At 34.9% G+C, this 10,657-nt stretch overlaps 2 protein-coding genes across 3 annotated transcripts; both read left to right on the top strand.

The window, feature by feature from the left end:
• Positions 1-6,910, top strand: LOC120173290 (respiratory burst oxidase homolog protein A-like). Of its 2 annotated transcripts, XM_039180493.1 has the most exons (14): positions 7-619; positions 716-875; positions 1,092-1,140; positions 1,680-1,793; positions 2,921-3,343; positions 3,909-4,295; positions 4,421-4,516; positions 4,702-4,817; positions 5,085-5,252; positions 5,369-5,528; positions 5,629-5,820; positions 5,904-6,032; positions 6,124-6,202; positions 6,302-6,910. In XM_039180493.1, exons 1-14 carry the CDS (start codon positions 22-24, stop codon positions 6,409-6,411), a joined length of 2,781 nt encoding a protein of 926 aa, XP_039036424.1. In that variant the 5' UTR covers positions 7-21; the 3' UTR covers positions 6,412-6,910. The 2 variants fall into 2 exon arrangements, with proteins under 2 accessions (XP_039036425.1, XP_039036424.1); XM_039180494.1 differs by lacking the exons at positions 5,369-5,528; positions 5,904-6,032; positions 6,124-6,202; positions 6,302-6,910 and having other exon boundaries at positions 1-619; positions 5,629-5,810.
• A 2,981-nt stretch (positions 6,911-9,891) lies between these two features.
• Positions 9,892-10,657, top strand: LOC120173210 (late embryogenesis abundant protein At1g64065-like). The gene has a single exon (XM_039180444.1). The coding sequence runs from the start codon at positions 9,954-9,956 to the stop codon at positions 10,596-10,598; it is 645 nt and encodes a 214-aa protein (XP_039036375.1). The 5' UTR covers positions 9,892-9,953; the 3' UTR covers positions 10,599-10,657.

Below are 10,657 nucleotides of genomic sequence, written 5' to 3'. Positions count from 1 at the left end.
CAACAAGCAGTTGTTGGCTCAATGAGGGATGGTTCTTTGCCTACGCACGGTAGGCGATGGGCATCCGACACCGTTCCCGCCAATACCACACTCAGCTCAACAGCTTCACCTGGAAGCGGGTACCTGTCGGCCGAGGAGTTCGTCGAGGTCACCATCGATCTCCAAGACGATGATACCATCATCCTCCGAAGCGTCGAGCCGGCCACCGCCATCAACGTCGATGAAGGTTCCGATAACTCGGCCTCGGCTTCACGATCACCGACGATCAAGCGGAGCTCATCCAATAAATTCAGACAGTTTTCACAAGAACTAAAAGCCGAGGCAGTGGCCAAAGCCAGGCAGTTCTCACAAGAGTTGAAAGCCGAACTACGCAAGTTCTCGTGTGGCCAAGGACGCACATCTCAGGCTGTAAACGGATTTGACTCGGCTTTAGCCGCTCGAGCTCTAAGAAAGCAAAGAGCTCAGCTCGACCGGACTCGCTCCGGCGCTTCAAAAGCACTTCATGGATTAAGGTTTATCAGTAAAAATAAAGCCAATGCATGGGAAGAAGTTCAGAACAATTTCGACAAACTCGCAAAGGAAGGCTTTCTCTTTCGCTCCGATTTCGCACAATGCATAGGTTATCTTCACATTCCTTTTCCTCAAACCCATTTTTAAACGCTTCGATTTCAATCTATCTTCTAATGTTTTTCGTATTCGTTTACTGTTCTTTAAGGAATGAAGGATTCTAAGGAATTTGCGCTGGAGATGTTCGATGCATTGAGTAGAAGAAGAAGATTAAAAGTTGAAAAAATTAGCAGAGATGAGCTTTATGAATATTGGTCTCAAATCACCGATCAAAGTTTTGATTCTCGCCTTCAGATCTTCTTCGACATGTACGCGTGCTATTTTTTAATTAATTTCTTTTAATCATTCTATTTTAAAATTAAAATTTCACTCTCGTCTTCTTTTGAGATTTCCTCCATAATTTTCGAAGCCTGTAACTGCATATGCAAATGAAAATCGTGTTTCCCCCCAAGTATAGATAAATGATTAATATGTTAACTTCTCTAATCTCATATTATATGATTGATATGTAAATCATTTTTCAGGGTGGATAAGAACGACGATGGTAGAATCACTGAGGCTGAAGTAAAAGAGGTACTAATAATAATAATTAACAAATTTTTTAATGAAACTGGATCAGGCAGCCACTTTAAACAAAATTTTAATAGCATTGTCTCTTCTGCTAAAATTATTAGTTTTCTTCAAAATGAAAATTGTAAGGCCGCCCTTTCATCTTCAGAGGGAAGTAATTTAATGTTTAAAGTGATTGATCAAAAGAACTTGTTAACAGGGTGTCATTTGGTTTATTATAATTTATAATCAACGTTAGGCAGGTATTGAATGACCTTGAATCACAAGAAACTCTTACACTAACTACTACCATAATAAATAATTCAAATTAAAGAAATAAGAAACAATTTACGATTTCAAATTTTGGGTGCTCCACGTTAATCACTTTACAAGCATCTTATCTATAATTAGATTGATTCTTTTTTACATAATAATTAGATTGATTTATTCATATTCATTGCTTGGCATCTATTTTTTTATTGAATTTTGGTCATTTTCTAATAAAATTTTAGTGGGGTTAGTGGGGGCATTTTGGTCTATAATTTCTCCTCCTGATTTCACAGATCATCATGCTAAGTGCTTCAGCTAACAAGCTATCGAGATTGAAGGAGCAGGCGGAAGAATATGCAGCTTTGATCATGGAAGAGTTGGACCCAGAAAGACTTGGATATATTGAGGTGGGTCCATTACTTATATCGTGTTTCCATGATCAACTACTTCTATGCTTAATGCAAGAATTTTTTTTCTCTTTTAATATTAATTATTTAATATTCAAGGGTGTTAAGACAAAGGATGATCTAGACTTCGACAAAAACAAGTGTTCTATAATTTTAATATATCAAGTTGAGGAAATTTTAATTTGCAGTGAGATTTCATTTTCAGATTAGGTTTCAAACTAATAAATTTCAGTAAGATGTCCGGTTGAGCAGCATTGACAATATTATTAAAAATGAAATTAGTAAATTGGACTTGTTCTTCCACAGTCCATTGGTAGGCAAAAATTGATCAAATCTTCCAACAACCGTGACCAAGCAAGAATAAAAGGTCCGTTTTTAGTACTTCGTTTACCGAGCCATTTAACTTCAGCTCGATAGAAAGAAAAAGAATTTGGCTAAACAGATTCCTTTCCGAATAAAATGTACACAACCCAAAATAGAGTACTACTAGCTTAGTATATTTTCCATTTTAATCTCTCGAATTTCATTTGCATGATTATCCATTGAAAGTTACCCTATTAATTTTCAATTTCGAGTTTTTTTTTCCTTTAACTGCTTGATCTCCATGTGATAATTAAGGCTTTATAGTATTATAATCAACTTGGCTGGTCACTATCGGGCAATGGCATCTGGTTTGAATTTGATTTTTTTTTTCTTTGTTTCATATCTTGAAGAATTGATTGTTTTTTTTTCTCTTTTGTTTTACTTGTCAAAGTGGTTGGGATTAAGTATTGAGCAAAGGGTATTTTCGTTATTTGGTCATAGATTAAAGGGGTCCTGACCAACTCCATCCCATGATTGGCCGTTTTGAACTAAATGGTCCTGCTAAATGGCAGACCTGACATTTGGGTTCCCATGTGACTGTGAGGTTTGCTTTCTAGTTATTCCCCTCTCCAAAACGCGTCCTCTTCACTAATTCACGCATGCACGCGTCCTCCATTCTGCATCACTCATAGTGTTAACGATTTGACAGAATCAAAGATAATTATGTCCTTTTTCATGACTAGAAACTTTCCTTGTCATTTAATATTTCCTTCGCCATAACATCATGATTTGGTGGATGATGATGACTGATGAAAATGATGCAGCTATGGCAATTGGAGACACTTCTCTTGCAAAAGGACACGTATCTGAGTTACAGTCAAGCCCTAAGCTACACAAGCCAAGCCCTTAGCCAAAACTTACAAGGAATAAGAAAAAGCAGCAGAATCGGAAGAATGAGCAATAAACTTGTTTACTATCTAGAAGAAAATTGGAAGAGAATACGGGTCGTGTCATTGTGGATAATGATTATGATAGGACTCTTTACATGGAAGTTCTTTCAGTACAAACAGAAGAGTGCTTTTAATGTTATGGGTTATTGTCTCCTCACAGCCAAAGGAGCAGCTGAGACCCTGAAGTTTAACATGGCTCTTATCCTCATGCCCGTGTGCAGAAACACCATCACTTGGCTCAGGTCCACAAAGCTGGGTCTATTCCTACCTTTGGATGACAATATCAACTTTCACAAGGTATTGTAAACTGTTTACCAACTCCTTTATTTTGTCTCTAGTAATACATCTTTAGCTTCTCTTTTACGTTTATCGTCTGGGTCCCGGATAAGTTGATGATAGAAGTCAACATGATGGGTTGATTTTACTTGATATATTGTTTGTGAACTTTAAACAATGACAATACGACTATTTGTTGGGGGTAGAGGGGAGACATTGCACGTTCACGCATCAAAAGTTGACATCTAAACATATATTTCTTTTTTAATTGTAGAAGACACTAGGCTTCCATGCATGAAACTAAAAAAATTATGGCTTTAGTAATTTTAAATTTTTTGGCGTTGACTAAAGCATTGACAGTTGACACACAATATTGTTTTTTACAAACCGAATGTTCGGTTTGGCCCAATGAATATAAGGCTGGCAGAGTTAGCTAGTGGATGTAAGGCTTCCCGATTCAAAATTTGCAAATAAGCCCAAAATGAATAGCAATATTGATGCATTGCATAAATAATAACGTTGAAATTTGAAAGTTGTCGATTCCATACAATTAGATCATTTTTGACGCACTCATCATCTTATGCAGACAATAGCCGCAGCGATTGTAATTGGAGTCATTCTCCATGTCGGTAACCATCTCGCCTGTGATTTTCCGAGGCTTATCCATTCTTCTAATGATAAATATAGAAAGTTTCTAAGCCATGACTTTGGAAGTCATAAGCCAACGTACTTGGACCTGGTAAAAGGAATTGAAGGAGTGACTGGAGTTCTAATGGTTATCTTCATGGCCATTGCATTTACACTGGCAACAAGATGGTTTCGGCGGAACCTGATTAAACTTCCCAAGCCCTTTGATAGAATCACTGGCTTCAATGCCTTCTGGTACTCACACCACCTGTTTGTCATTGTCTACGCCTTGCTTGTCATCCATGGCGAATTCCTTTATCTCGTGCACATATGGTACCGTAAGACGGTATATATTCAAATCTTCTTCTGTCAAGTGTTTGCTTAAATTCTAATAACAGGATTTTGTTTTATTTGAGTAACTATAACTGTAATTTCAGCCTTAAGGTTAAGGTATCGAATTCCATGTTGCAGACTTGGATGTACCTCGCTATTCCAGTTCTGTTATATGCTGGAGAAAGGACCCTAAGGTTTTTTCGTTCTGGTTCCTATACTGTCCGGCTTTTGAAGGTAAGCATAACTCTGTCACTTTATAAACAAGAAGTTCCTTAAGTAAATAGAATCTGTTCAAAGAAAAAGGGTGAAGTACAAAACGGAGAAACATTAATTGGACCAATTAACAGTGAAGCACATGCTGCACAGCCTCAAGAATCTTTGATTGGCGATCTTCTTGTAAGTTCATTCTCGATATATAGGTTGCAATTTATCCGGGAGGTGTTCTCACATTACAAATGTCTAAGCCACCTCAATTTCGGTACAAGAGCGGGCAGTACATGTTTGTCCAATGCCCTGCTGTCTCTCCATTTGAATGGTGAGTAAAAAATATCAAAGCAAATATAATATTTTACAATGATTCCAGCTGTTTCGGTTTGCTACTAAATTGATCAGATTTTGCATTATAAGATTTTGTAGGTAAGTAAATAATAGAAGAAAATGCAAATGGACTCAGACCTATTCGATTTGCTGTCCATAATAGCCTTCTAAGATGAATGGAACCCGGTTAACATATTTGATTGATTTGTGATAATAAGAAGGAAGTTTTCTTCCGAACTCATGAGTATTTCCTTCTGTGAACCAGGCATCCTTTTTCCATCACCTCTGCTCCTGGCGATGACTACCTTAGTGTACATATTCGTCAGCTAGGTGACTGGACCCAAGAGCTCAAACGGCTATTCTCAGAGGTTTGTGAACCTCCTGTAGCTGGGAAAAGTGGGCTTCTCAGGGCTGATGAGACAACTAAGAAAAGGTAACATCTATTTGGATTCTATTAATATATTCAACATTCTCTTTTCTAGAAGCATTTAGATTCTGTAGGAATACTGTGTAATTTTATAATCCATGATATTCTTGTCCGAAGAACAGTTTGCCAAAGCTGTTGATTGATGGACCGTATGGTGCACCGGCACAAAACTATAAGAAGTATGATGTTCTGTTGCTTGTGGGTCTTGGAATTGGTGCAACGCCATTTATCAGCATCTTAAAAGATCTGCTAAACAACATTGTCAAAATGGAGGAGCAGGCAGTAAGTAACATGTGCCAAGTTAATTGAATTTGTTAGTCATTCTTGGTCTTTTGTTATAAGATTCACAATGAACCTATTTGTTTTTTTTTTCATTTTTCAGGATTTGGCCTCGGATACCAGTAGGACATCAGACTTAAGTGTTGAGAGCAATGATTCAAACGCTCCGAACAAAGTTTCACGAAAGAAGACTCTTAAGACGACCAATGCTTACTTTTATTGGGTAACCAGGGAGCAAGGTTCATTTGATTGGTTCAAAGGGGTCATGAATGAAGTTGCAGAACTTGATCAAAGGGTAAATGAACCAATCATCGTATAAGTTTTTTCGTTTATAATATTCTTAGAATGCCTTCACTAACTTGTCCCTTTGGAGAACAGGGTGTCATTGAAATGCACAACTATTTGACAAGCGTTTACGAGGAAGGCGATGCACGCTCAGCTCTCATCACAATGGTCCAAGCACTAAATCATGCCAAGAATGGAGTCGACATCGTTTCGGGCACCAGGGTAAGACTCTTTCCTGTCTCATTTTCATTCTCTCAGCATGTGAAGAGACCCATTTTCAAACACAATAAAAGTTCAACTTTGATATTATCAGGTGCGAACCCATTTTGCAAGGCCTAAATGGAAGAACGTTCTGTCTAAACTGAGTTCCAAGCATTGCAACGCAAGGATAGGTGAGTTAGCCCCCCAATTCTATTCAAGCAAATGAAAAGCTAGCAGTCTTGTATGTATTCTTATGCTACTGTTTCGTAATTTAAATGTGGTGGGAGCAGGTGTGTTCTACTGCGGGGCACCGGTTCTGGCCAAAGAACTCAACAAACTGTGCTACGAGCTGAACCAAAAAGGTTCAACTAAATTTGAATTCCACAAGGAGCATTTTTAAGACAAGTATACGAGGAGAGTAAATGCTAAATAGCAGCAGCCTCATCACCCCTTAGCCCTACCTCCTTTATTTACCTGCACAAGAATTTTCGCAATAAGGAGTTCCTGTACAGCCTTCGGCTAGAAAAAGCATTTCATCGTTGAATGCCCTCAAAAAAGTGACTGAACTGATTTTGATGAATTGAATTCAATGGTGTAGCCAGCAACACGATAATTAGATAAGAGGGATGACTGCCGTACTGATGCAATTGAGAGTTTGACTCCAGACATGAGAGGCTGGGCACTGGGCAGGGCTAGCCCGACCTCGAATTATTGATGGGATTGGAGGAAGTATAGGTTTCTTCTTCTTTTTTCTTTTCCTTCTCTTTTTCTATATTTCCCAATTTTCATGTAAACAATTCTAAATATACTAATAAACTATTGTAAAAGAAAATTTAATCATAATAGGTGTAATAAATACAACACAAATTCAGTGACAAATGAATTAAAACTTAAAGCAATTTGTGATTAATGGCTTTACATTATAGTGCACAGATGAGATCAGTTTCCATATAGGTTTGGTCTTCCAACTCTTTCTTAATGTGAAACTTGCATAGCAATAAGGACATAATTAAATTCCTAAAAGTAGAGTACATGTAACTCGTGAAATAGTGCTTTCAAGGGTTGAAAAGTGTCATGGCTACTTTTTTTCCATTTCTTTAAATATTTTCTTATACTTTTGCTCATTACATGTTGTTAATATAAAAATAAGTGTCTAAACTATACTCAAACAAACTTTATTTTTAGTACTTAAAGAATTTTTACGTTAAAAATAGGTATTAATATTTTTCTGTTACACTTTTAGGTGCATACCGTTAAAAAAATCGTTAAGTGAGATGTGTCACGTTCAAGTTTTTATTTTAGAAAAAGAAATTTTAAATAATATTTATTTGAAAATAAAAAAATATATAAATTTGACAGTGTCAATTAAAGAGTTTTTAATGGTAAGCACCTAAAAGTGTAAAAGAAAAAATATTAGGCACCTATTTTTTTAAAAAAATAATATGTACCAAAAGTCAATTTTGAGTATAGTTTAGACAATTATTTTTTGTATTAAGTATATTCAAAAAATCTTATATAATAGATTTAGTCCTTATATTTTTTAAAATTTAAAATTTAGGGCAAATAATTTATTTTAAAATCTTTGATAATCACTAATTTTTAGGAGGAGATTTAATTTAGGGTAAATTATAAATTTGATACTAAACTTTTCTCTCTATCTTATTCCTCTCACTGTACTTTAAACTTTTTTAATTTCCTCACTGAATTTCATACATTGGGTTTTTTGGTCACTCAGTCGTTTCCTTATTAACGTCGTTATGGCGTGCTTTTTATTATTAAAAGAGGAGTGACCAAAAAATCCAATGCATAAAGTTTAGTGATTAAATTAAAAATAATTAAAATTATGGTGAGTAAAATAGGAGAGAGAGTAAAGTTTAATGATTAAATTTATAATTTAACCATTAAAACACGGAATAAAAAAGCCACGTCATAACAACGTTAGTGAGAAAACGGTTGAATGACAAAAAAAAACTCAATGAATTAAGTTCAGTGAGGAAATTGAAAAGATTTAAAGTACATTAAGTGTAATAGGAGGAGGATAAAGTTCAGTTACCAAATTCTTGTATAAAAGAAGACATATTTAATCACTGGATTTTGTTTGTAAATTTAAAAATAAAATTAAAACATCAACATCAAGAAACCTAAAGAAAGTGTGTGATTAAGAAGGGTTTATTATAGTAATGGACACGTTTTGACAACATAAAAGTTTGCTGCTCGGGAATGCTTTAGTCCATCCTTTTATTCCCTTTACAACTAACAAACCCATTAGCAAAATTGCATAAATGTGTCTCTTTACCAAATTCTTCTATTAATCCCTCTATCATGTGTAAATTGTGGATTCAATCTCTATAATTAGTCTTGATTTAGACGATAATCATTAAATTTTGACTCAAATTATACTATTAATTCATAGATTATACGTAAACAAAATCATACGACCAAGTAAAATATTTTAGTCGGCTAAAACAGAGTGTGGAAAATAAAAATAGGGTAAATTATACGGGTGATCACTCAACTATGGTAAAAAATTATTTTGACCATTGATGTTTCAATTTGATCAAACAGACCACTCAACTATTCAAATGGTTCAATCAAGCTATTGGTCGTTAATTTTTAACGGTGGATGTGACATGAAAGTTAAAATTTAACCGAGAGAACGACTCTTAAGTTAACTTTTTGGTATAATTATATATTTGGTACTTGTTACTTAACCAAGATGTCAATTTGATCTTAATTTTAGTTACATACAAATAAATTTAATCATCAAATTAAATTGCGCACATGTCAGTCTCAAATTGGAATGCTAAGTTTATTTTTAATTTAATAGATTAATTTTCCTCCTATCCAAAGGTGTCACCCTCTTGGAAGAAAAAAAACAAAGGTGGATAAAAGGAATCAAACCCAAGACCATTGGGTTGTTTGGCTGCTGCTATTCCACTAAGCCAAGGAAGCAATTTGATATATAAAAATTAGCTGACCCTTTATTCCCATATGTAATGGGGTAAGGGGGAGGTATGATAGTAGGCTGCCCCCAACACTAGGTTGAGAGCAGCTTCCGTGGGAGACCTCCGAATTATGAAATGCCCTCCGTGGGACTCGATCCCACGACCTCAAGGTTAAGAACCTTGTGCTCTACAAACTGAGTTGTACGGTCATTTCAAGCAATTTGATATATAATGGACAACAAATGTAAATATCTTGTATAATAATAAGTAAATGATTTATTCGAAATTAATACTATTTTATATATCTAAAATATATATTTTATGTTTGTTTTAACTTATTAAATATATTTTATTTTTATTTTAATGTAAAAATATATATTTTATCTTTATCATCACTTAAAAATATATTATTAAAAATATTAAAAATATTTTTAGATATATCTTAAATATATCTTTTATTTTTTTAACTCGATTTTAAAATTTATTTTAAAAATATTATTTTTATTAAATATATTTTATTTTATTTTACTATAAAATATTTAAAATTAATAATTTATTATATATCTTTTATTTTTATTTTAACTTATTTTTAAAATATTTTAAATAATATATTTTTAAGTGATGATAAAGATAAAATATATATTTTTACATTAAAATAAAAATAAAATATATTTAATAAGTTAAAACAAAAATATAAATTTGACTATAGTTGAGTGGTCACCCAAGAAATTTACCCTAAAAATAAAAAAGAAATCTGAAAAGGTCTGTCGATAATCCAAGGCTGACCCACTAAAAATTCAATACTTAATACCGTTGAAAGCTATTTCAACGCGGTTGTTCGAGAACCCTAACCTTGAATTATATATATATAAATTCATGTCATCATCTTCATAATTCACACGAAAACTTACAGTTTCCAAAGCCCAGGTCTAAATCTTCGATTCTCGATTGAAAAAAGAGAATCCTAACCCTCATTGTTTTCCTTCTAGAGAACAATATGCAACAAGATCCGCAGGCGAAGCCACTGGCACCCGTTCAAGATTATCCAAGAAGCGACATGGAATCGGGTGGGTTTAAACCCAGAGCTTCACGTCGAGAAGAAAGAAGCAGTAAATGTCTTGTTTACGTTCTGGCAGTCGCGGTCATCCAAGGAGCCGTTCTCTTGATCTTCGGCAGTATCTTTTTACGCCCCAGAACCCCTGGTTTTGAGTTGGGATCGGTCAGGGTTCGGAACCTTATTTATAGAACTAATTCATCTTCTCCGTCGTTCAATTTTACGCTCGTAACGTCGGTCGCCGTCGAGAATACTAATTTCGGAGACTTTCAGTTCGACAACACGACGGGATCTGTCTGGTGCGGTTTAGTAGTCGTCGGAGAGTTTAAAATACCTACCGGGAGAGCTCAAGCTAGGTCAACAGAGAGGTTGAATGTTTCGGTTGTTGTGAGCTCACTTCGGATACCCAATACGACGACCTTAAGCAGCAATATAAGTTCTGAGATTTTAGAGCTGAGCAGCCACGTTAAATTGAGTGGAAAATTGAATATCATGAACATTATGAAGAGAAGAAGGCACCCTGAGTTGAATTGCTTCATGAAACTCAATTTTACAGGGGGGTCCGTACATGATTTAAGTTGCGATTAGTAGATGGAAGAACAGTTTTTGTAAAGCTTGTTTGCTTAAATTACTATCCCTTTGCTTCA

Source organism: Hibiscus syriacus, unplaced genomic scaffold, assembly GCF_006381635.1.
Source record: "Hibiscus syriacus cultivar Baekdansim isolate YM2019G1 unplaced genomic scaffold, ASM638163v2 tig00111942_pilon, whole genome shotgun sequence".
NCBI lineage: Eukaryota > Viridiplantae > Streptophyta > Magnoliopsida > Malvales > Malvaceae > Hibiscus > Hibiscus syriacus.
The sequence above is the reverse complement of the archived record's forward strand: the minus strand, read 5'-3'. Positions and strand labels throughout refer to the sequence as shown.